Raw genomic sequence first — 26823 nt, forward strand, 5'->3', positions numbered from 1 at the left:
CAGCGTTAAGCAAGGGGGAGCTGGTGTACTGCCCAACAGGGTGTAATTCCACACTGCTCCCACCGCCAGAGTTCTGTGTCCTCATTTCCTCCATGGAAACTGTAATAGTTTTCTCAAGGTCACAGATATGGGTTGACCATTACTTCTATAACTAACTATATTTATATAAATATGTATGTTTGCCCATTTTTTTCTATGGTCTTGCCTTGAGAAGAGACTTTTAACCCAGATCTAAAAGATTTGTAAAACTCCAGAACAGTCAAACTGAAAACGATCTTAGTGGCCCAGCTCAACACTTAAGGGAGGAACAGTGTGTTACCCAGGGACCAGTTATCAAGTCAGAAGAAGCCTTCCAGATTGCCAACAATAATAAGGTAGCTTTAACTGCCACATATTCAACATCCCTGCATGGTCACTGTGCTGAGCACTCTACATGTTTCTCCTTGTCTATGACTGTGACACCCCCCTGAAGATCCTTATTTTATTGTGACATGGCTCAAACTGAGCAAAGGTAAGTGATCCTTTCTTTATCAAATAGCAAGGAGATGGCAGAATCTAGACCTGAACCTTGCTCTATTGAACAAAAAAGATCAGGTCCTTAACAACTGTACTATCATGTAAAGAGAAGAGGTGATCATTGCAGCCAGTGCAATATGCAGACTTTGGACTGTGTCTTTCTACATAACACTTGGCCTGAGCTGCTTTTTCCTTTTTTGAATTCTCCCTATGCCCATGCTTATTCTTCCATGGACGGGCTCAAGGCTTCTCCCCTCTGAAGCCTTCTTAACTTTGCCTCCTGTGAAGGCAGCTCATAGTTCCCTTCTGGGCCCATATTAATAAGCACAAGACATATGACTTTGATATTTTATCCTAATTAGCTTATCTTCCTCTCCAGTGTGGGCCATGCTGGTCCTGCACCAGTAGCTACTGCTGAATGACCTTGTCAGTTGCAGTGTTGTTTATCATAAGTACTGACACTGGCTAAATCATACCAAACAAGGGCCATCTTTAAAAGGGCTTACATGTCTCACTGAATGAAGGGGAAAAACCAGTCACAAGTCCAGAAAGGTAAGAACCCCCAGGACTGCAGGTCTCAGGACTAACTGGTCAGCATTCTACTGCTAGGTCCAGGAAGAAAGGCAAGCAGGCTAAGGTTGTTCAGTAAGTCTACCATCCTTGGTATCCTTAAAGAGACAATAAAGTAAAAGGAGGTGGGGCTGGGTGGTGGCACACTGGGTTAAGCACACTTAGTACAAAGAGTAAGGACCCACACAAGGATCTCGGTTCAAGCCCCCAGCTCCCCACCTGCAGGGGGTCACTTCACAAGCAATGAAGCATGTCTACTGGTGTCTGTCTTTCTCTCTTCCTCTCTCTCAGTTTCTCTTTGTCCTATCCAAAAAAACAAATTGAAAAATGGCTACAAGAGCAGTGGATTCACAGTGCCAGCACCAAGCCCCAGCAATAACCCTGGAGGCAAAAATAAATAAATAAATAAAATGAAATAAATAAAAGGAGGAAAGACACCAGAGCTTACCAGCTACCGTGGCTGTACCCTAGGAAGAAAGAGTAGTTGCCCAGGAGGAATGGTTTAAAGAAGGGAAAAGGATGATGGGAAGTCCCCAGACAGTAACAGTCCTCTGCAATGACTCTTCTCTGTTTCTTGTGCAGATGGCTCAAAGATGTAGCTCACCCACAGTGGGGCCACCACCTCCACTTCCACAGAAATCACTAGAATCCAGGTACGAATCACAAGTATCTCCCTTGGTGCACGGTACTCAAAGGGCACTTTGGGGGCCCCTGACATGTCAGTGACTGGCTGTGTGAGGTGAGCACAGTCCTTCATGCCCTGGGTACGCCCCTCCTTCCAGTGTCTGGAGCCACCAGGGGCCATAACCATGGAGCATTCACAGACCCCATTCTCCCTGTCTGCAGAGAGCTGTCCTCCCCACAGGCTGAGGTTCTCAGTCAATGTCTTGAGGAGTGGGACCCTTCTCAGAGCTTAGACCATTTTTTTAAAGTTTTTTTTTTTTTTACTATCTGTATTTATTTATTAGCTAGAGACAGCCAGAAATTGAGAGGGAAGGGATGATAGAGAAGGAAAGGGAAAAAGAAAAAGTGACACCTGCAGCCCTCCTTCACTTGTGAAGCTTTCCCCCTGCAGGTGGGAACCTGGGTGCTTGTGCACTGTAACATGGGTGCTTAACCAGGTGCACCACCACGTGACCCCTAGAACATTTCTGATATTAGAGAATTGTGCTCCAGATTTATAAAATATGCCAAGGACTATTGATCTGGATTTAAGTGTTGCCTTCATGCCCTTACTAACACATTGTCAGTCCAAGCTGTCCCTCGAGGCCAATCTTGCCTTATTTGTGTGGGCTACAATGAGAGGGTGATTGTTTTTTCCTGCCCTGACCTTTATCCCTGGACAAACTATTGGAGAAACATTTGGAATGTGCTCTGCATTATACCACGTGCCCTCGTCAATAACAAAACTTTGTTCATTTTCTTTTATATTTCTCCAGGGCTCAGAAAAAATTCTCTTGTAGTTTAGAAGACCTGAGAAGTGAATCTGTGGATAAGGTCAGTCACCAGTCCATCCATGAAAATTTATTTTTTTTTAAAAAAAGTATTGATTTATAGTTGGATAGAGACAGAAGTTGAAAGGGGTGGGGAGTTAGAGGCAGAGAGACACTTGCAGCTCTACTTCCCCCCTGCAGCTGGGGACCAGGGGCTTGAACCTGGGTCCTTCTGTACTGTAGTGTGTGTGCTTAATCATATGAGCCACCACCTGGCCCCTCCGTGAAGTATTTTTCAGTTGCTTTGTGTTCAGCAGAGTGCATAAAATTGGTGTGGGGGCAGGGATCATATTATGTTCTAGGCACAGGAGGTGCTGCCTGGGCTGGACACAGTCAGGTTCTGGGAAGTGGTGAGGAGGAAGCTGGCACTATGGTCAGAGACATGAGTCAGATCACGCCTGAGAACAAGAAACGGCCCAGGACCTGCTTTGAACTTGACGTAATCTGAAAAGGGAGAGACAATTCTAGGAGTGAGTTATTGGATCATCTAGAAGGTCAGGGGAAAAGCTTTAAGAATCTAAAAAAAAATCTGAGGAGGGTGTTTGACCTCTTATGGAAGGGTAGCCTTAAGCGTGAGTCCTCTCCATGCTGGAGGGGAGAGTGGCAGGCTCTTGAGTGAGGTCATTGGAGATCAAGAGATCTTCCGCAATGATGTGAAGTTGTCACAGAGCCCTGCTGCATAGGACCCCTTGGTTTCTACAAGCCTAGCAGCCTCCCGGGAGAGAGAATGCAGAGCTGAAGGGTTGGAGCTGGCAGAATCCATGGGCCTATTCACTGGGTTCACTCCTGTTCTCATGTGCCCCTCATGCTCCCTCATCAGACTACTGGCAGTTGCCCAGGACGTCTGTCCACTGAGCGGTGATCTGTACTGACTCTCGTACTGATGGTGAATACCTAACATTAACACAGTAGAAGGGACTGACTTGCCAAAGATGGTGAGGGAGGGGACAAGCCTTTAGATTTAATCAGGCAGGTAGGTAGGTGGTCCTGAGTGTGTGACTAGAACATGTCTGTTTTTCTCCACATATTGAAATCTCTCTTGTGCTCCACAGTGTCTCAGTGATGGGAACCACCTCTCTCCAGTAACAGAACCTAAGGTATAGGACTGCATGTCCCTACCCCCTGTGTGATGTGTACCAGCTCTGTAATGAATGCCCCTTTTCTCCCATCATCTTTGAGATATGATTTGCTATTTTATCTTCCACTTTTAGGTTCAGAAAATGTTTTTAATAAAGCAATGTAGGGGCCAGACAGTGATATACCTGTTTGAGTCCACAAGGACCCAGGTTCAAGCCCTGAGTTCCCACCTACAGGGGGAAGCTTCATGAGTGGTGGGGCAGGGTTGCAGGTGTCTCGCTTTCTCTCTTCCTCTGTATCCCCTCTCAGTTTCTCTCCGTCCTATCAAAAAAAAAAAAAAGTGGGTGGTAATGGCCATCAGGAGTGTGGATTCATCATGTAGGCATCAAGCCCCAGTGATAATTCTGATGGCAATTAAAAAAAAAAAAAGAAGAAGAGAAAAGAAAAGGAAACAAGACAATGCAGATTTAATTGCTGGGAAAGAGGGATGTTATGACATTAACACAATCAAGAATGTAATAATTCTTGTCCATTCTCTGTGAGTATGTTGCAACTATAGGCAAAGGAGACTGTGTAGGTTCCTTTCAAGAGCAAGTCATGCTATGAAACTCCCATTAGAACAGATTTCTCCTAGGAAGCCTATTATGAACAGTGATAACGGCATCCCTGTGTAACCCTTTGCTATAAATGACTTCTTTATTTTTAAATAGATATATACCTTTAAATATCTATTTTAATTTTATCTATGTATTTTTTGGAAGAAGACAGAAAGAAATTGATAGGGAAGGGGAGATAGGGAGGAACAGAGAAAGAATGACACTTGCAGCATTGTTTCACCACTCATAAAGCTTTCCCTCTGTCTGTGGAGAGCTGAAGGCTCGAGCCCTGTTCCCTGGCCATGGCAGCATGTGCACTCTCCCCAGTACACCACTGCCTGGCCCCATGCTATGGATGCCTTCTAATGTAGACTGATTTGTTTTCTCTTTCCTCAGCATCCCCAGCCCTTGATTTCAGTTTCACAGATGTGTCTAAAACACATCTGTACTGATCACCTGCTCTCCTGTTAGCACAACCTGTGTAATTCAGAACCTGGAGTCCTGCCCTTCAAATAAATGTTGAGCCCTGGCCTTCCCCATGGTCAAAGGCTAGACAGACTGTGTGTGAGAGTAACCTGAGATGCTTGTCAGCAGGGAAGCAGTTAGAAGCCAGACCTTCTACCTTCTGCACCCATAATGACCCTGGGTTCATACTCCCAAAGGAGTAAAGAATAGGAAAACTTTTTAAAAAATTTATTTATTTATTTATAAAATGGGAACACTGACAAGACCATAGGATAAGAGGGGTACAATTCCCACCACCAGAGCTCCGTATCCCATCCCTCCCCCTGATAGACAGCAGTATGAATCCACTGCTCCTGTGGCCATTTTTTCATTTTTTTTTCTTTTTGATAGGACAGAGAGAAATTGGGAGGGGAGGGGAAGATGGAGAAGGAGAGAGGGAAAGAGAAAGATAGACATCTGCAGACCTACTTCACCACTTGTGAAGTTGACCACCCCCCCCCTCCAGGAGCCTCAAACCAGGATCCTTGTGCTTTGCATTATGTGCACTTAACCCAGTGCACCACTGGCCAGCCTCAAAAATTCTTTATAGGACCTTAGTATTGAATTTCAAACAGGTTCTAAGTTATGCATTTATAATCAAATTGAATTTTGAAAATTATTGAGTGCTGGGTTTCTAACTAAGTGAAACTCCAGATGGTGTCTCCGTCACTGAAGCTTCTGTTTCTTACTGGCTTTGACTTTCACATAAATCACCCAAGGTGATTTCTTCGGTAATGTGGCTTACTTCAGCCTCACTTTTCTTCTTGCTCAAGCTCATTTCACTGTCCTTCCCTCAGGTTTGTGGATTTAGGATTCATTAGAGCCTTCTTGGCCAGAGAAGTGTAGTCTTTCTTTTCCTTTTTAATCAACTTGTTCCTTTGGGAACTCATTCTGTGGTTAAGATCCAAGCACAGTGGGGCCTGGGAGACAGCATAGTAGTTATGCAAAAGACTTCATGCCTGAGGCTATGGGGCCCAAGTTCAATCTTTAGCACCACTGCAGAGCTGAACTGGTCTCTGATAGAAAGAAAGAAAGAAAGAAAGAAAGAAAGAAAGAAAGAAAGAAAGAAAGAAAGAAAGAAAGAGAGAAAAAAAACAAGCTCTAGGCCCATTGCTCTGGAGTTGGTGAACCAAATTCTAAGAGAATATAAAGCTCCCAGCCCATTTTCTGTTATTATCTTCCTTAAGTGCATGCAGGCCCTCTTGCTATACCTTAATGTAGTGTGTTAAAGATAACTGACAATATTATCATGATTCCTCAATAATTCTTAAGTAAGAATTACTGTGTAATAAAGGATAGTAATATGTAATAAAGCAGTTGATGGAACTTTTGTTAAAATTTCTAGTTTGTATGTTTAAAAAGCCTGGGGGTGACTTGTATCTATTAGATTATTTTGCCTCTGAGCACTAAACCCAATGGCAAAGTCCCCTCCGCTTTCCTACTTATAAAAAGTTGCAGTCAGCCTGAAGTTGACTCCATTCCTGTCTGTGTAACTCGGATAAGCGTCTTCTTTTCTCTGAACTCTGGTCTTCCTAGACCTGAGCTAAATGATGTTTGAGGAGAGCTCTTTGATTTGAACCAAGTCAAAATGGTTCTTGGAGAACAGGGTGTTCTTCATGCATTTGAAGGTTTCTTAACTGGTTTTGAGTCTGAGACTGATTGCTTAATTCATATCATCATCATCATCTTCACCATCACCATCATCATCACCATCACCATCACCATCATCACCATCATCATCACCATCACCATCACCATCTCTCTTTCTCCTTCTAACAGGACAGCCCTTTTCAGACAGAGCACAAATACCCCACACTACCCGGGAAGCTGTCAGGAACCATGCCTAATGGAGAGGCTGCCAAACCTCCTCCCAACTCCTCCCAGCCGGACCCTGCAGGGAGCAGCCTGCTGAGGCTGAGTGAGTATCCAGGCCCCTGGGCTGGTGGTCTTTGAGCTGTGGCATTGACACTCCTGATTATTGTACAAGACCACTGTACCCACCTCTGTAGTTCACACTTAAAGACTGGTCAGGGGGGTGTGGGTGGGACAAGCTGTACCTCTGGGTGGTCCCACTTGGAGAGACGGTGGCTCTCTGTCTGGACACATTGTCCTTTGGTCTATATACTTCAGCACCTCAGAAAACCAGTAGGTTTCTACCTACTCTTCTTACCAGCTGAAATTACTCTACCTCCATTGCTTTTTCTCATTCTCTTCCTTCTCTCTTGAACCTCTTGCTGGCCTTCCCATCATTCCTCTTTTCCTGCCCTTTTAGACACCTCGCTCCACCCTTCTCATGCCTTCTCCTCCTTCTTCTGAGGTTTCTCTATTTGCCCTTTTCCCAGCAATCCTCCCATTACTAGCTGGGTATCATACACTTTTCCAAGGGAGAGCATTTCCTTAGAGAGATGGACCCAGCAACCCATGGGCAAGGCTGTCAGTCCATGGTTATCCATGTGAGCCTTCAGACCGGAAGCCATGGAGATCTTTGCTACTTTTCATGCATCGCAAGCCCTTTTTTCCCCTAACAGAAGCAGATAAGCAGGTTCCAGAGGGAATATCCCAGTCCTGACTGAGCTCTTCTGAACCCCGATTCATCATCCCTGACTGTCCCCTGAGCCAGTCACTGTGTTCCTTCTGCTCCTGGCCAGATCTGCCTTTGGCTGCAGGAAGTTCAGATAAGCCCATGAGTAATTATGTCCCAGCGCCTCCTCAGATTGTGAACTTCCTACAGCTCTGGCTCACTCCACTCTGCTTTAAGTGGGTCCTGGCACCACACAAAGGCTGTATATGACCTGCTATTCCAAACTGTGTTGCTCTCCTACCCGTATCCTGCTAGGAAAGGGCACCGGGAGTATCTGCCGTCCCCTCACGTGGGGCCTCCTCTTGCTGTGCCAACCTAGTAGTCTAGTCACCATTCACCTCCTCCTTCCCTGTGGGATTATTTTTTCTTTCTGTTTGAGTTTTTCTCTCTTGCTCGATGACTCTTTTGTTTATTTCTCTGCTCCCCTGTAACTCTGTTGGGCTGGACTTTGGCCTCTCTTGCTTCTTCATGTGGCTTCTCTACTTCTTGGTTGGCTGGAGATCGTGGCCGGAGTGTCAGTGCCCCCGTATTAGGTACTGTACCCTTCCAGGTGAGGTGGAGAGTGATAATCCCCTGGTTTCCCCCAGCCTGAAGCCCTCCCCCCTTCCCAGTCACTCAGCCAAACCCCTCCCCCTTCTGCTTGCATCCTTGTATCTCAGGGAAAAGAGAGGAATATTCTTGTTGGAATTATCCTATAAGTTGAACTCTAAGCCCTCAAAATTTGAAGACGTTTTAGCTGAAAATGTTAAGTTTACTAACTACTTAGAGAACATCTGCAGTGTGCCTTCACTACCTACTGGTCTCAGCTGTTGACGTAAGGTCCTGCCCTGAAGACAGAGCTGGGCTGACTCCCCAATACTCCCTGAGGGGTGACCCACATCTGGGGGACAAGTTTTCCAAAGGTTCTATTCCTGTCTCTCACTTACACATTCTTCTGATCCCAGGAGACACCGAAAGTGGTTGGGATGACACAGCTATGACCAATGACCTCTCCTCCACATCATCTGGCACTGAGTCAGGACCCCAGTCTCCCCTGACACCAGATGGCAGACGGAGCCCCAAAGGCATCAAGAAATTCTGGGGGAAGTAAGTTGGTGGCTATGATTGTAATTCTACTACTTAGAGCTAATAGTCTTCTTGATTGGGAAATGCATCTACGTAAAACCCTATTGAATCAGATATTAGAATAGCATTAAAAAAAACACACACAACAATAACTGTTAGAATCTAAGTTATTTTCAGGACTCATAGATGAACTATGAATCCATTTCTCGCATCCTAAGTATATGTCCATCCACTTCTCGCATCCTAAGTATCTGTCCATTCCACACACCTTGAGAACTTTCTCTGTTGTTCACACCACAGGTGTTTTGGGAGGGACACATGATGAGGTTGGATTCATCCTTCTTAAGGGCCAGTCTGTGTCTCAAGAAGCCTTTGAAGACAGAAAGCTAAGTTAATTCAGCTGACTCAGTCTGTGAAAGGAGACAGGCATCAGTCTTCACTTTGGCCCCTGTGGGCAGAGCTCCAAATCTTAGGTGCAGGGTTAGGATTGAGACTTGGGTCTGTCGAAGAGCCGTCACAATGCTTCTTGACTGCCAGAGAGGCACTGAGGAGCAGTGCTGTCCAGAGACCTGTATGAGACCGACATGACCCTGTGAAGGAAGGGCAGGAGCAACCACACACTCTCAAACTGCCCCTGATAATTTCTGCTGGATATCTCTCCATGCAGAATTCGAAGAACTCAGTCAGGAAATTTCAATACCGACACTCCAGGGGTGGCAGAGTTCCGGCGAGGTGGACTCCGGGCAACTGCAGGGCCAAGACTATCTAGAACCCGAGACCCAAAGGGTCAGAAAAGGTAAGGCTTAAGGTTGTCCATCTCTGAAGAACTGTATGAAATCCAGAGTGGTGTGGGGACAGGGGCTGGCTGGCTGCCCCAGAGATGGAAAACATGAGTCCCTAGTGCAGAGCTCACCGCTTCCCATTCGGCATGAGCAGGCATTGCTGGAGCTCAGAGATACACTGAGGCAGACAGGAGGCCCCCGGCAGCTGGGGTGGCTGTGTGAGGGGTGGATACTGTGGCCTCTGTGAGGACCACAGCAGCTCTACACATTTGCAGTTCACTTTCAGCAGTATCTTTGCACACAGGACTGAGAAGCCCCTATGCAACTACTTAAAAGTACAAACTCTGGAATCAGAAACCTGGTTTGCAACCTCCACATAGCTACTTCTTCTTTTTTTTTAATCTTAATTTTATTTATTGAATAGAAACAGCCAGAAATCAAGAGGGAAGGGGGTGATAGAGAGAGAGACAGAGAGACACCTGCAACACTGCTTTACCACTCTCTCTTGCTCTCCCCCTGCAGGTCTCAAACCCAGGTCCTTATGCATTGCAACTTGTGCACTCGACCAGGTGTGCCACGACCCGGCCCCCACATAGCTACTTCTTAGTGACGAATCCTAAGCCAAGTTGTAAAAAAAAAAAAAAAAAAAAAAAACTCTCGATGCCTCAGTTTCCTCATTTGTGAAGTGTGGGGGTGGGGACTTAATATTTTATTGAATTTTGCATGAGGATGTGCAGTGATGCATGGAATCTTTGTGCTAAGTTCAACACAGCATCTTTGCCTTGTCTTCTCTGGGCCAGCTCCATCTTTCCATGCAGACTTAACAGGAAAGAGAATTGATGTCACAGGCCGAATATGCCCTTCTCCCCCCACCCTCCTCACCCCCCAGACACATTTACAGATTGTGCCAAACTTAGATGAAAGGAGCTTCAAAGGGCACAAAATAGGAAGTTTCACATGGCTGTTCCCAGAATAAAAAAAGACATGTTGCAATGTTTTCAGGGCTGGGGAGAAGGTTCACTTTGTTATAGCACTCACTGGCATGAGTGAAGCCTGAGAGGCTGGTGGTTTAACCCTTAGTACCACCTTTTGCCAGTGCTCTGGTCCTTTCTCTCTTAAGAAATGGATAAGTCTTAAACCGAGAGAAGTTTTCCAGAGTGTGATCTGGTAGATGCCCTTCAAGTTTAGTCACTAGCTTTACCCGCCCTCTCCTACGTCTCCCTGTTCTGAGAAAGAGTGTCTCCCTCAGATCTGTGAAGGTGAAGCATTACTCTTGTATTCTCGGGAAACCTCTTTCCATATTCTCTGATCCCTTCAGATAATTCTTACAATACATTGGATCCAGCAGAATATCTCTTAAAGACTGAGTTACTCAGCCAAGATCAAACTTGGGGGTGGGCTCTCACTCAGTTGGTAATCTTTTTCAATTTAACCAAGTGGGTAGTAAATTTTAACTTTTTAAAATGTCATCCCCTTGAGGTTTCCATACCTCAGTGCCAAGTACAAACAAGCACTAAGATGCACATCACTCAAATACTCTTTCTCAAGAACAGTGCTTTCTAGATTCCAGTGAAAGAGGGAGATTGTTTTCCTAACGTGTCGTGTTATTTTACAGACCCATGCCCCTTCAAGGGAGGCACTTCGATGGACACACAACCCCTTACCCTATGTTGTCACCCACAGGCTTTTAGGCTTTTTCTCTTGCTCCTGTGTACAAGACATGAGGCCTTTCCTGATCCGTGTACACTTAGATGAGTATCCTCAATCTGGCCTACAGATGCCTTGAAAAGAGAAAGTAATGGTGTATAGCTTTCCTTTACCTGCCCTTCTCCCACTCCAAAGAGCAGAGATGGTGGTGTTTATTCTTCTAATCACAAATGTAAATATTAACTAAATGTTAGGTATTATTATTGTTAGTTATCATTTTTTACGAGTGATAGCTCAGCTCTGGCTTATGGTGGTGCAGGGAATTGAACCTGAGGCCTCAGAGCCTCAGGCATGAAGGTCTGTTTGCCTAACCATTATGCTATCTCTCCTTCCATAGATATTGGCTTTTAAAGAGTAGAATCAAAGGATGTGGTCTAAGAAGGCAGGCACCAATTTAGAACTGTTAGAAAGTGAGCCAAATAAAACTTATCTATGTTTCTTGATAAGAGTATTCTGATTAGCTTATTACCAGTTTTATGAATTTACTTAAATGTTTCTGATTTTTCTGAGATTAAAAAAAAAGTTATGCTAGAGAGGCTGGATGATAAGTCTTCCCCCCCCCCCCCCCAGTCTGGGTATTTCTTTAGAAGCTTTATATTGGGGGAGTGTTGGTAGGGTGTGAGAATTTTTCTTTTCTTTTTTTTTTTTTTTTTTGATAATTTATTTATTTATTTATGAGAAAGACAGGAAGAGAAGAACCAGACATCACTGTGTTACATGTGCTGCTGGGGGTTGAACTCAGGACCTCAAGGTTGAGAATCCAGTGCTTTATCCACTGAGCCACCTCGCAGGCCACTAAACTGCAGGGTAGGACTAAATTGTTCAGAAGCCCATTTACATTCTTCCAGTTGTCTTGGTATGGGGTAACCAAGGTCAGAAATTGTGTCTGCTGAAGGAAGAAAAAGAAACTGTGGTTCTAGTTACAAGACTGTTTGGATTGAATATGTTGATGCTTTGTTAACTGTAAGGAATGACAAGGGAGGGAGGGAGGGAGAGAGAGAGAGAGAGAGAGAGAGAGAGAGAATGAGGCCCTGATGAGATAGTTTGTAATGTAATTGTAGTAGTATTTGTAATGACAAAATCTGAGTTTGCAGGAGAAGAAAAGCCTTTACTACTCTTAAGCAGAAGTTTGACATAGTGCTGTACTAATGTCTTTTGTAAATATGTAGGTATAGCTTTGGCAAATTTCACAATGCTCCTGTAAACAAAGTACTTTGCCACTGAAAGTCTCTGGTCCCAATCCCTTTTTTTGTGTGTTTGTTTCCAACGAAGTAGTGACTTTAACAAACAAACAAACAAACAAAACCATTGTAGTGAGGAGGTTAATGCTTTACAGTGCAGTGCGGTTATTGTCACATGCACATAATTTCATTACACACTCGGCCGCCACAGTCCTTTCCCACACTCTACCCTCCCCCTTCCCCCAGAGTCCCTTGCTTTGATGCAATACACCATAGCCCGTTCATGTTTCGCTTTTTTTTCTTCCTCCCTGTCCCTAATTATTAGATCCCATTTATAAGTGAGACTATTTGATATTTGTACTTCTCTTCTTGGCTTGTCTCACTTAACGTGCCACGTCTTCCGATTTTATCCAAGAAGACGCAAAGGAGATGACTTTAGTATTTTTAACAGCTGAATAGTTTTCCATCATGTGTATTTAACCAGTTTTTTTTTTTAGCCCCTAGTCTGTCATTGGCTATCTGGGTAAAAAGCAATGACTTTTAAAATATAATATTTGATCATAGCATTTGGTAGGAATTCTCAATTATGGAAAATTTTCCCTGCATTATAGCTGGCACTACTGTTTCATAAGCACTGGATTATGGTACCCATAATCTTCTCCGAATTCTTCTCTTTTTTCTTTCTGCCTTCACTATTATCTCTAGAGCTCAGTGCCAGCACTACAAATCCACTGCTCCTGGTGGCCTTTTCTTTTTTTTCCATTTTATTGGATAGGACAGAGAGAAATTGAGAGAGGAGAGAGAAAGACACCCGTAGACCTGCTTCACCACTTGTGAAGCACCCCCCTGCAGGTGGGGAGTGGGCTCCAACCTGGATTCTTGCCTTAGTCCTTGCATTTTGTACTATGTGTGCTTAAGCAGGTGTGCCTCTGCCCAGCCTCCTCAGAATTATTCTTTACAGCTTTTTTAAAGCTCTCCTACTCTTACAGACTCCCCACACCACAATTTCATTATAAATTTAGTTTACATGTGTTTGTCACTTTATTTCTGTTATGAATTGTCTGCATTTTTCCCCAATGTTATTCAGATTTTTATTGTTGTTTCCAGAGTTTTGTTTCTGCAGGATGACCTTGTTAGACAAAAGAGAGAGACAGGGAGTCGGGCGGTAGCGCAGCAGGTTAAGCGCACATGGTGCAAAGCGCAAGCACCAGCTTAACAATCCTTGTTCAAGCCTCGGGCTCCCCACCTGTAGGGGAGTCACTTCACAGGCGGTGAAGCAGGTCTGCCGGTGTCTATCTTTCTCTCCCCCTTTCTGCCTCCCCCTCTTCTCTCCATTTCTCTCTGTCCTATCCAACAACGATGACATCAATAACAACAACAATAATAAAAAGACAAGGTCAACAAAAGGGAAAATAAATAAGTAAAAATTTTTTAAAAGAGAGAGAGAGGAAAAGACACCACAATAACAGATTCCCCAGTTCTTTACCCAGTTATCTGTTAAGCACATAAATTGTTTCCAACTCTTGTCTATTATAAATATTAGTTGGCAAACGCTAGAAGAAGTGCAATGAAATGAGGGTGCATATTTCACTGGGAATTTGTGGTTTTCTATTTCTGAACAGTGACTCGTGGAATTTCTGTTGTTGGTCTTTTGAGGCATCTTCATGCTGCCTTGCAGAATGACCACACCAACCAACAATATATACAGTATTTCCTTTTCTCCACATCCTCATAATTTTTTGTTTCTTTCTTTTTTCTTTATTGGGAGATTAATGTTTTACAATCAACAGTAAAATACAATAGTTTGTATATGCATAACATTTCTCAGTTTTTCACTTAGCAGTACAACCCCCACTAGGTCCTCTGCCATCATGTTCCAGAACCTGAACTCTTCCTCCCTCCCCCCAGAGTCTTTGACTTTGGTGCGATACACCAACTCCAGTCCAAGTTCTGCTGAGTGTTTTCTCTTCTGATCTTGTTTTTCAACTTCTGCCTGTGGTTGAGATCATCCCATATTCATCCTTCTGTCTCTGACCAAGGTCACTTAACATGATTTCTTCAAGCTCCATCCAAGATGGTCTGAAAACAGTGAAAACACCATTTTTAATAGCTGAGTAGTACTCCATTGTGTGTGTGTGTGTGTTGTTGGGCACCTGGGTTGCTTCCATGTTTTGGCTATTACAAATTGTGCTGCTATGAACATAGGTATACACAAATCTTTTTGGATTTTTGGTTGTGTTGAGTTCCTTAGGATATATCCCCAGAAGAGGAATTGCAGGATCATAGGGTAGATCCATTTCTAGCCTTCTGAGAGTTCTCCAGACTGCTCTCCACAGGGGTTGGACTAATTTACATTCCCACCAGTAGTGCAGGAGGGTTCCTTTGTCCCCATAACCTCTCCGCATTTGTTGCTGCTACCTTTTCTGGTGTATGGGTGCATGACATTCTCACAGGAGTGAAGTGGTATCTTATTATGGTCTTTATTTTGCATTTCTCTGACAATCAATGACTTGGAGCATTTTTTCATATGTTTCTCAGCCATTCAGATCCCTTCTGTGGTGAATATTCTGTCCATATGCTCTCCCCATTTTTGGATGGGGTCATTTGTTTTCTTGTTGTTGAGTTTGGCAAGCTCTTTATATATTTTGGTTATTAGCCTCTTGTCTGATGTATGGCATGTACATTTTTTGTTTCTTATCTATTGGATAATACCCATTCTCACAGTTCCGAAGTGATGTCTCACTCTTGTTTTGGTTGTGTTTCCCTGGTACTGAGTGATGACGAATGTCTTTTCACTTGCTCACTGGTTGTCTGTATACATTCTCTGGAGCAGTGTCAGACCCACTGTCCAGTTTTTAATTCACTTGTTTGTTTTCACATTGTTGTGGGGTCTGTTTTATTTTGCCACTGGGGTTTTACAGGTCCCTGTGCATGTGCCATCCCACTATTCCCTGCCCAACCCACCTCTATCCAAATAGAGGTTGAGAGAGAGAGAGAGAGAGAGAGAGCAAGACAGAGAGAGGAGGAGATATACCACAGAATTGCTTCACTTCTCATGTTTCTTTTCTGCGTGGTGCTCCATGTGGAGATGAGGGTCTTGACACCAGGCAAGGTAAAGAGTGTGCTCTACGGAGTGAAGCATCTTCCAGTCTCTACATTGTTAAATGTTGTGAGCTCTCTGGATATTGTGGGGTGGGGCGGGGGGCAGTACTAAGGCCTAGTAGAAGATAAGGTGTGCAAGTGTTTTCTCCCATTCAGTAAGATAGCTTTTTTACTTCAGTATTTTTCCTTCACTGTGTAGAAGCTTTTTAGTCTGGTGTTGATTATTGGTTCTTTGATCAAGCCTTCCTTTGGTCTACACGTTGCTTTACTTCAGATGTTATTGGACAAGCCATGGACATTGTGGGCATCTGGCTAAAGGAATTTCAGGTGGAAATGCAGTTAGTTTGACTTCAGTGGGGTATGTGTATCTGGTAGACAGTCACTTCTTGTTTAATCTAGTTAGGTGTCTGTGTCAAAATGATTCCCAGTAGTGGAAGGTGACGGGATTTTTCCAGGACACCGTGTGCCAATTTGTCCAGCAAAGTAAGAAATTATGTACCATAATGAACCTGTCCACTGGCACTGACTTTCAGCAGTGAGTAATGCAAAAGAAAGAAAATGTGAATTACACAGAAGGAGAATGGGGTAGTGAAAAAGAAAGAAAATGTGAACACTACAAAGAATAGAAGCTAGTTTGTGAAAATTCTTTTTTAATCAATCGGATCTGCCAAACCCAAAGCAAATTTAATTCTCTTAGACACATAGTCAAAACAGAAGTTCTCTCATCAGACATATACTTACTAATGACATGGATGCAATTATAAATATACTTTTGCAGTAGAAATGATGCATTTGATAACCCTTAATTATGGAATTTTGATTGCAATTTGGAAAGATGTTTTGGCACATGTCAATACAATAAGAGATTTAGCTATATATGGAAGGCATTTCCTTTGTTATCTCTAAGTTCCTAGTGTGCTCAGCCACGACTCTGGGTGAGAGGGTGTCAGACACTTGTGTGGAAGAACTGGAAGAGGCAGAGGAGCTCGTCTGCTACTGTGGGAATGGCAGGGTGTCGAGAACAGTTGCAATGCAGCCAAGGCTGTGATATTGAGGATGGATGCCAGGACTCTAAGGAGTTCTGAAAAGTTCTACAGGACAGATGTTTCCAAATTATAATCTCAGAAAAACTGGGATCCTTGTACGATTCCTTGCGCTTCGTACCCTGTGCACTTAACCCAGTGCTCTATCACCTGACCCTCTATATTTCTTTATTTTACCAGAGCATTGCTCAATTCTAGCTTATGGTGATGCTGGGGATTGGACCTGGGACTGTGGGTGCCTCAAGCATGAAATTCTATGGAGTAAACAGCTGTGCTGTATCCTTAACTTTTTTTTTAATGTAGCCCTGGAGCTTTGTACGCAAATCATATCAGCATCCCTATTTTTTTCTTTCATTCTTCTAGTTTAGAGGGGAGAGACAGAGTAATAGAAATGCCATCATAGCACCATTATCTTATCCACAGAGCTTTCTAGGTATTGTCCATGTTGCTCCTGTATGGTACCTGATTAGAACCCAGGGCCTCGACTTGTCCATGCTAAAGAGTGTGCCGTACTGGGAGAGCTGTCACCCAATGCCAGCAGCCAGAAATATTATATGTATATATTTATATATGCGTATATATACATTTACTTACATACACAATTATTTTGTTTGTTTAACCAGTACTTTATGGGTACTTTCCCTGAAAGGAATATTTGTGATTATCTAGTCTTCAGTATTTCATAAATCTACATTTTTCTATTATTATTTTCTTAAATATTTAATTTCTTTTAAAAAATATTTGATTTCTTTATTTGACAGAGACAGGGAGAAACAGACAGGAAAGGAGAGATAGAGAAGGAGAGAGGTAGACACCTGCAGCTCTGCTTCACTTTAGAAGCTTCACTCCTGCAGGTGGGGACTAGGGGCTTGAACCTGACTCCTTGTACATTGTAACATGTGCACTCAACTGGATGTGCCACCACCTGATACCCCCCCACACTTGTTATTTTTTGAAATGAATATGCTGTTGTTTTGTCAACCTTTCCTTCAAAGACTCTACTAGGATTTTGAGTGTTCCATTTTACTCACACTTTAAATGAAAAATTGACGTCCTTAAGAATTGATGTCTTTGCCGTAGGTAGCCAGCCATCCTGTCTAGGGACACAGCCCACCTCTTCATTATTCATGTGTGTTTGCATGTCATAGTCCTCACTGCACACCCTCCCCACCCCACACACAAGGACCTGCACATCCCCTGTAGGCAGCTTCTATAGACAGTGTACAATTTTTGTTGCTGTGAGGGGGAGTTTTTAATTATTCCAACAAAAATGTTAGTATCTGTGCATTGGGGCTGTATAAAGTTGCTGGCTTGTGTTTGCTGTATGTAAACAATATAGGTGTGTGCAGTGTAACCAGCTGCCTTGTGAGTAGTAGATTTCCTAGGTGGGCAGTCCTATCAACTTGAAGGGTGGCTTTTAGGGGACGCTTCACATGGCTGGTACTGGGATCCTTACACCAGTCCTTGCACTTTGTGCCACCTGCGCTTTACCTGCTACGCTACCACCCATTTCCCACCCCCTCTCTTTCTATCACCTTCCTCTTTTAACTTTTCTCTGTCCCAGCGAATAAAATGGAAAAAATGGGCCCCAGAAGCAGTGGATTCATAGTGCTGGCACCAAGCCTCAGCGATAACCCTGGAGGCAAAATAAATTAATTAATTCATTCATTCATTAATTAACTGTGCCTTTCTAATAGTTACTTCTCCTTTTTTAAATTTCTTCTTAGAGTGGCTATAACTTTCAGGTCAGTGTTATTAGTGATAAAAATAATTGTCCTGTGGTCCGGGAGGTGGCACAGTGGAGAAAGCATATATATGACTCTCAAGCATGAGGTCCTCAATTCAATCCCCGGCAGTACATGTACCAGAGTGATGTCTGGTTATTTCTCTCTCTCCTCCTATCTTTCTCATTAATATATAAATAAATAAAATCTTTTTTAAAATAATTGTCTTTTTATTGATCAATGTATATTCTTCCAGTGTGACCCTCATACGTAAGGTATTAACTATTGTTGCTTTTTTCATTTTTTTCATTTTAGAAAACTAACCTCCTTTTTTAGTTTTCTAAGCATTTTTCGTCCAAGAGGTGTTGAGCCCTGTTGAAACCATTCAGTTGTGATTCTGCATCTGAGTCAGTCTGTGACTCTGCACTTGCACTTGGTGTGCAGTGCATGCAGGCCAACACCACACACAAACACAGCTCCCTGCAGACCACAAAGTGGCCCTGAGCTCTTGGTGGTGATTGATCAGAAATTCAGACGAGGGTTTATCACAAACTTTAGAATCTATCCTAAGTAAGTGTGTCAGTGTGGATCCCCTAGTTGAGTTGTTAAAAGACTGTTCCACGGGAGTCGGGCGGTAGCGCAGCGGGTTAAGTGCAGGTAGCACAAAGTGCAAGGACCGGCTTAACAATCCCAGTTCGAGCCCCCGGCTCCCCACCTGTAGGGGAGTCGCTTCACAGACGGTGAAGCAGGTCTGCAGGTGCCTATCTTTCTCTCCTCCTCTCTGTCTTCCCCTTCTCTCTTCATTTCTCTCTGTCCTGTCCAACAACGATGACATCAATAACAACAATAATAACTACAACAATAAAACAACAAGGGCAACAAGAAGGAAAATAAATATTTAAAAAAAAGACTTCCATGTTTTACAGGACTCGTATGTTCAGACAGAGCCTCACGTCCCCCCATTAACAAGGACTTACTGTTTTTCTGCTTTCCAGTGATGCTAATGCCCCCTTTGCACAATGGAACACGGAACGTGTGTGCGCGTGGCTGGAGGACTTCGGCCTGGCTCAGTACGTGATCTTCGCCAGGCAGTGGGTCACCTCTGGCCACACTTTATTGACAGCTACGCCTCAGGACATGGAAAAGGTGAGGACCAGGCCCTGAGCAAGGAGGCTCCCATTACTCCTCAAACTGCTTATAGGGACCAGAGAGCCACACTGCTACACCCCAGCCGGATGGAGTGGTTTCACCCAGAGATAGAGTCCATCAAGAGTCAAACTGCCTGCCAACCTTTCTCCTCTGTCTGCATCTTTCCATTTTAGGAGATGGGAATCAAGCATCCTCTTCATAGGAAGAAGCTGGTTTTAGCAGTGAAAGCCATCAATGCCAAGCAGGAGGAGAAGTCTGCTCTGTTAGACCACATCTGGGTGACACGTAAGGACAGGCGCATCTGTGTGCTGCGTATCTGGCAGTTCCTAAAGGCACACAGAGTTTCTTTGTGGATATGTGTCTCAGAGACAGCTGTCCTCTTGGGAAAAGCAAATGGATCACAGAATGTTAAGGGAATACAGGTAGAGCACAAAGTGATCCCACACTATTCCTTTTCTCCTGAACCCCAACACACTTGTTTTCCCCCGCTGGTATAGGTTGGCTTGATGATATTGGCTTACCCCAATACAAAGACCAGTTTCATGAGTCCAGAGTTGATGGACGGATGCTGCAATACTTAACTGTGGTAAGGACTTTGCTTTTCAAAATTTCTCTTGTTCCAGTGAGTGCTCAGTCTGGCATCACCAGTTTATTTTAAACTCACTTCCACCTCCTTCCCCATATTCTTTTTTTTTTTTTTTTTTTTGCCTCCAGAGTTAATGCTGGGACTCAGTGCCTGCACTACGAATCCACTACTCCTGGAGGCTATTTTTTCCCCCGTTGTTGTTCTTGCTGCTGTTATTGTTGTTGTTGGACAAGACAGAGAAATTGAAAGAGGAGGGCAAGACAGAGAAGGGGAGAGAAAGACAGCTGCAGACCTACTTCACCACCTGTGAAGGGACTCCCCTGCAGGTGGGGAGCTGGGGGCTCGAATCGGGATCCTTGAGCCAGTCCTTGTGCTTCATACTATGTGCTACCACTCGGCCCCCTCCCATATTCTTTTTTTTTTCCTTCAATTTTTAAAATATTTATTTATTTATTTTTTCTTTTTTCCCCTTGTTTTTTATTGTTGGTGTAGTTATTGTTGTTATTGATGTCGTCGTTGTTAGATAGGACAGAGAGAAATGGAAAGAGGAGGGGAAGACAGAGAGGGGGAGAGAAAGATAGACACCTGCAGACCTGCTTCACTGCCTGTGAAGCGACTCCCCTGCAGGTGGGGAGCCGGGGGCTCGAACCGGGATCCTTCTGCCGGTCCTTGTGCTTGGCGCCATGTGCGCTTAATCTGCTGTGCTACCGCCCAACTCCCTCTGGCCCCTTCCCATATTCCTAAGGTCCAAAACTATCATTTGTCACATACATAAGAGATCCCAAGTAGCAGAGTATGAACTATTGTTCATATAAGAAAAGTCCACCTTGCTTAAGAGTATGTCTGTTTGATCTGAGAAGGCATCTCTAGGTTCTCTTGTCACTTTGAAAACTCTGATTGGTCAACCTAAATTCTCCTTTTCTAGAATGATCTACTCTTCTTAAAAGTCACCAGCCAACTACATCATCTCAGCATCAAATGTGCCATTCACGTGCTGCACGTCAACAAGTTCAATCCCCACTGCCTGCACAGGCGGCCGGCTGATGAGGTGAGTGTGGAGCTGTGTCCACGCTGGCGCCTTGAGCCCGGACTCCTGCAAGGCTGCAGTGAGAGCAACACACAGTGATGCATTTGTGACCGTGGTTCTTGGGACTCCTCTCTTTTCTAGAACTTCTTGACACCCCTCGTAGCCTATAATATGTGCTTTGTTTTCTCCCAACACCTCTGAGGACCCTCCTCTTTGGGAGAGACACGCTCTGTGAGTCAGGAAAGAAGCAGCAGCAGATCTTTCAATTCTGTTATAATGGTTTGAGGATTTGAGGGTCTCTAGAGTAAAGGAGGGGGAGGGAAGAAGCAAAGGAGCAGAGTGGGCACCAGGCAGGCGGAGGACAGGAGAACCAGGCATTTCAGAACTGAGCTCCCTCCTTGTAGATCTAAATGAACAGACCCCATCTCCAGGTATTTAGAAAGCCACGAGTAGGTTTCTAGATATTTTTTTTTTTTGCCTCCAGGGTTATTGCTGGAGCTCAGTGCCTGCACTACGAATCCACTGTTCCTGGAGGCCATTTTTTCCCATTTTTGTTGCCCTGCCCGTATTGTTATTGCTTTTGGATAAGACAGAGATAAATCGAGAGAGGAGGGGAAAGCAGAGGGGAGGGGAGAGAAAGATAGACACCTGCAGACCTGTTTCACTGCTTGTGAAGCCATCGGCCTACAGATGGGGAGCCGGGAGTTCAAACCAGGATCCTTACACCAGTCCTTTCGCTTTGAGCCATGTGTGCTTAATCCTCTGCGCTACCGCTGTTCCCCAGTTTTCTAGAGAAGAAACAGTATAGGTGGTACAGGTGACACAGTGAGTATAGAGCTGAACTAGTGTGTCTGAAGTCCTAAATTTGATCCCTGGCATCTCAGATCCTGTGCTGAGTGATACTCTGATATCTAGTTTCCTCCGTCATTAATAAATGTGTACACACACACACACACACACACACACACACACACACACTTTTTTTTTTTTAAAGAAGTAGTATATATAGAAATCCTCTGACAAAGTTCCATGGACCTTGGATTTCTTGATGGCTGCCAAAGTTAAGAGACTGGTCAATGAAGACCTGCCCCCCTATATTACTAGAAGCTAACTTTAGAGTTAACTTAATTTCCTGAGGATTAAGAGCTCCCTACCAGGAGCTGGCCTATAGAGCACACACGTAATCATGTGCTAGGTTCGAGCCCCAAGTTCCCAACTGCAGGGGAAAGCTTTGTGAGTAACGGAGCAGTGCTGCTGGTATCTTTCCTTCTCTCTCTGTCCCTCACATTCTATCAAAATAAAAAGGAAAAATAGTTGCTGGGAACAGTGAAGTTGTGTAGACCCTGGTAACCAAAAAAAAAAAAAAAAAAAAAAACTCTAGCAAAAACCCTATCACTACGTTCTGTTCCATCTCTGCTTTTCTTCTTAATCAATAATTGTTTTAAATTCCTACTACATGTGGACACAGTGTTGGATATTTTGAAGATGCGAGTCTTGAGGGTACTTAGATGTAAGCATCTTAATGTATGCATTTCTAAATTATCTGAGTACACCGGGCAGCTTTTGATCTATTAAACCACTTGGCTTGTCATTGATAGTCCTCTTCAAAGTACTGTCAAATCGTTGAATGAATCTTATCTTTTATTAGTCCCAAACTTGCTAGAGAGATCAGGGAAGCAACAGGATTCTGGAATCAGGCATTTCAGCATGGAAGACGCTGCAGTATTCTGTATGCACTCTGTTCTTAGAAAGCTGTTGATATGAGTGTGAGGGTCAGTACGTGTGAGGGTTGTCTTCTCAGACTCAAGCCAGCGCACTCTTAGAAACTGACTCTACAGAGGACAGGGTGAAGGACCTATTCATTTAACTTTGTTCGCTTTCCTTCTTCTCACAGAGTAACCTTTCTCCTTCAGAAGTTGTGCAGTGGTCCAACCACAGGGTGATGGAGTGGTTGCGATCTGTGGACCTGGCAGAGTATGCACCCAATCTTCGCGGGAGTGGGGTCCATGGAGGTCTCATTGTGAGTGGCCCTTTGGTTTAACACACCTGTATTATTGAAAACCCAATTATCACAGATTCCTTAAGGGCTAGAGAGAAATTCCAGTTTAAAACCTATTGGTATTTCTTTGGGAAACTTTAAAGATAGCATTCCGATCATGTGTGGCTGAGAATGAATACACATGACTTCTGCAGGGACTTCCCTGGACACATCGTCAGAGGATCCCAGGACCAACAGATTTCACAGGGACTAGCTTTTATCAAAGCAGTGTTCTGCCCTTCTCAAGGAAAGTGGGGGCGGGGTGGAGAAGTGGAGAGGAAGCTGCCACCAAAATGAGACTCCACTCTTGCTTTCATGTGTTCTTCGTCGACATTCAGATGGGGGAAGTGAAGAAGGGATGGGTCAGATCCTATCTTCAGGGCTCTCTGGGAGACAGACAGCCTTATCCAAGAAATCATAGTTCACTTCTGGCCTGCAGAAATGATCTGTTCAGAGCCAGGCTCTGTGTCAGGTAGGAAGAGGCGAGTGATGAGCTCTAGTCTTTGTCCTGGAGGCAGCCCCTGGGGCACTGTTTCTCCTATCAACTTCCTACAGTGGCTGGTTAACATCTGGGTGACTTTGTCTGTGGTTTCTCCTCAGATCCTGGAGCCACGCTTCACAGGGGACACCCTGGCTATGCTTCTCAATATCCCACCTCAGAAGACACTCCTCAGACGGCACCTCACCACCAAGTTTCATGCCTTGATTGGTCCTGAAGCTGAACAAGAAAAGCGAGAGAAAATGACCTCGCCTGCTTACACACCGCTGACCACCACAGCCAAAGTCCGGGTGAGTTTCTAATTCTCTCTCTCTCTCTCTCTCTCATCTTTACTTATTTATTGGATAGAGACAGCCAGAAATCAAGAGGTTAGGGGTGATAGGGAGAAAGATGCCTGCAATACTGCTTCACCCCTTGCAAAGGCAGATGGGGACCAGGGGCTGGAACCCAGGTCCTTGGACATTGTAACATGCGCACTCAGGCAGAGTGCCACCACCTGGCTCCCAGTTTGTAGATTCTTCCTTGATGGGTACAGAGGCCAGCCTTTGGGCCTCACAGTGCAAAGTAGCCAGCTGGAGCCCCATCAGCATGTGCTTCTGCCTGGGGCATCCACCCTCACTGCCTGCCAATGTTTGTTAGACCAGTTCCTGACGTTTGTGGGGCAGGGGCTCACATATTTGTGATTTCACCTCTCTGGGACATATTGTGTGTGTGTGTGTGTGTGTGTGTGTGTGTGTGTGTGTGTGTGTGTGTGTGTGTGTGTTTAATTCAAATAGACAGACACCAAGGGAAATAGACATGGGGGAGACCTCACAACACCAAAGCAGCTCCCGCGTGCTGCCAGGGCTATAACCTGGGTCACATGCATGGCAATGCAGGCACCCTACCTAGTGAGCTATCTCTCCAACCCATGTAGATGTCTTTTTTTTAACACTGAAACTCTGGGAAGGCAGCTAGAAGCAGCTCGTCCTCTGCCCAGCACTTCCTTGACTCCTCTTATAAGGCAGAGAAGCCTTCTCAAGTCTGGGTTCCTTTCAGTCAGACCCATCTGTGTGGCATAGTACCGTGAGTCTTAATCAAAGCTATCCCTCTAACAGACAGAAAGTTCCTGCAGACAGCCCCATTTTCCTTGTAGAAATGGCCAACATACCACTGGGCATCCAGAATACCTGGACCCCTCAGTGGGAGCTCTCTGCATCCCCCAAAGCCCATCCACTCACCTGAGCTACCTTGTCCTCAGATCACGTCCTTCCCAGACCGGAGGCACACTGATCATATCTCTCGAGGCCAGATTGTCCCCATGCCCAGCGGCACAGAGATATCGCAGATCTGGGTACCAATCACACACAGATCCCCTTTACCCAAGGACCACGTCAGGCAGTGTGCCTGAGATGGATGAGACTAGGAAAGCAGCAGAAAGCTGGGTGAAGTGCTGGGTACAGAAGCTAGTGCCAGGAGGAGTGTCCAGGTTCCCAGTGTGACTCTCTCTGTGTACTCCTGCCTGTGTCAGTAGGCTGGTGAGTCATGGGAAATAAAAGCCTCTCTCTTTTTTTTAAGTTTTTCTTTGTTATCTTTATTTATTTATTGGATAGAGACAGCCAGAAATTGAGAGGGAAGGGGATGATAGAGAGGGAGAGAGACAGAGAGACACCTGCAGCCCTGCTTCACCACTTGTGAAGCTCCCCCCCCCCCCCCCGCAGGTGGGGACGGGGGCTCAAACCTGGGTCCTTGAGCACTGTAACATGTGCTCAACCAGGTGCACCACCGCTCGGCCCCCAGGAAAGAAGGACATCTTCCCCATTGGAGAAAACATGGTATGAGTTTAGGGCCCATACCCTTGGGAAAACTGTTAGCATGCCTTGTTCAAGGTTGGCCTTTCTCCTGCATAAGAACTGCTTAGATGAGCTTTATTTCTCTTTTATTATCTTTATTTATTTATTTGGATAGAAACAGTCAGAAATCGAGAGGGAAGGGGGTAATAGAGAGGGAGAGAGACAGAGAGACACCTGCAGCGCTGCTTCACCACTTGCAAAGCTTTCTCCCTGCAGGTGGGGACCAGGGGCTGGAACCTGCATTGTAACGTGTGCACTCAACTATGTGCAGCACCACCCAGCCCCAGACGAGCTGTATTTTGTTGAGGTTTTTCTAGAAGCCATATTACTTTCCTCATAACATGCTCTTAAATATGTCAGTCATATTCACATACCAACTTGATAATCTTCTCATCATCTTTGCTGTGTTTTAGCCCAGAAAACTAGGATTTTCACATTTTGGAAACATAAGAAAAAAGAAGTTTGATGAATCGACTGACTACATTTGCCCGATGGAATCCAGTGACAGGATTGGTGACAGTCACAAGGTCTACAGTGGCTACCGGGGCCTTAGCTCCCTCGATGCCCCTGAACTGGATGGGCTGGACCAGGTGGGACAGAGTAGCTGATGCCCTTGTCACCTGCCTTCTCTGTGCACCGTGAGAGCTCACAGTAACACCGCGTGTGTCTCCATATAACCGCACCTCACGCACCGCACATGTGCATGTCTCGCAGAGAATATTCCAGCAAGCTGTGTGCCCCTGGGCCTTCGCTCTCCAAACCCTGGGGGCGGTCACAGTGTTATGGAGTCGAACTTTTCCTATGGGGCTAGGCTTTGGGGACTTTTTTCCTTTTTTTTTTTTTTTTTCCTTTTGCCAAAGATGGACTCAGGAAGAAAGACATTTAAAGATGCTTGTACATTTATAGTTATTCTGTCTGTCTGTTTTCAGCTTCAGGGAAACAGGTGATCTTGGACACTGGTCCAGAGACAATGGACAATCCCAGGAGGCTCAGCTGCCAGGTCCTTCCCCAAGTGCCTTAGGCCTGGGGCCACAGAGTCTCAGCTGAAATGACCTGGATGGCAGCAAGGCTTTTGTCACAGCGACAGTGTAATTGCCTTGTGCCTTGCTGCAGAGGAGGCTGATTCTTGCTGGTAATAAACACAGTATTTATATTGAAAACAAACAGTATAGCAAATCTTTAATCTCTCAGGGGAAGAGAGAGCTGGGCATACCTGGAGAGGAGTCCTCCTCCCTTGGCCCATGCACACATAGGATATGCCAACTGTCGTGTGAGGGAGAGGAGTGGAGCAGGAAGGACCCTGGGTCCTTCTAAGCAGATCTCCAGCTCTGTCTCCCTCTATGAAGCTTACAGAAACTTTGTGTGCACATCCCAACTGCAGACCAGTCTGTCTGGAAACCCTTAGAGCTGGTCTGTTTTAGCACATGAGCCAGTCGGTCACGAGAGCCAGGGGGGAGATTAGAAGGTAACCCAGTAGAAGGACCCTCTGTTCTTTGGTGCATTTTGCCAGCTTGTTACTGACAGAGCTGGGCCATAACCACTGTGGGGGTTGGTTTGTCTCTCCTGACAGCTGGAACAGACCTGTCCTTTCAATTAGAAGCTGACTAATTGATAATGGGTCTTCCAGATGGACCTTGTCTGGCCAAGGTCTGAGGGAGGGACCTGTCTCACCAGTCTGAACTCCTGCTCATGGGGTTCTGGTCAGCCTCGGGGAAGATTTGGCTTCTCCATGTCCCCTGGGCCTCATCTGC

At 44.9% G+C, this 26823-nt stretch overlaps 1 protein-coding gene across 2 annotated transcripts in view; it reads left to right on the plus strand.

Annotated features, from left to right (window-relative positions):
* LOC103117632 (liprin-beta-2) overlaps positions 1–26236 on the plus strand; it is a 54979-nt gene extending 28743 nt beyond the window's left edge. Inside the window, exons 7-20 of one of the 2 annotated variants that reach the window (XM_060184718.1) lie at positions 1669–1739; positions 2526–2583; positions 3632–3676; positions 6536–6674; positions 7838–7870; positions 8282–8423; positions 9070–9198; positions 18937–19087; positions 19264–19375; positions 19588–19676; positions 20602–20724; positions 22598–22723; positions 23342–23530; positions 25486–26236. In XM_060184718.1, coding sequence (XP_060040701.1) covers positions 1669–1739; positions 2526–2583; positions 3632–3676; positions 6536–6674; positions 7838–7870; positions 8282–8423; positions 9070–9198; positions 18937–19087; positions 19264–19375; positions 19588–19676; positions 20602–20724; positions 22598–22723; positions 23342–23530; positions 25486–25680 — 1602 coding nt within the window. In that variant the 3' untranslated portion in view covers positions 25681–26236. The remainder of the gene's footprint in view (positions 1–1668; positions 1740–2525; positions 2584–3631; positions 3677–6535; positions 6675–7837; positions 7871–8281; positions 8424–9069; positions 9199–18936; positions 19088–19263; positions 19376–19587; positions 19677–20601; positions 20725–22597; positions 22724–23341; positions 23531–25485) is intronic. The other variant, XM_060184719.1, reaches the window with a different exon arrangement.
* The last annotated feature ends 587 nt before the right edge of the window (positions 26237–26823 follow it).

The sequence above is a fragment of the Erinaceus europaeus genome, unplaced genomic scaffold (assembly GCF_950295315.1).
Source record: "Erinaceus europaeus unplaced genomic scaffold, mEriEur2.1 scaffold_705, whole genome shotgun sequence".
NCBI classification, from domain to species: domain Eukaryota; kingdom Metazoa; phylum Chordata; class Mammalia; order Eulipotyphla; family Erinaceidae; genus Erinaceus; species Erinaceus europaeus.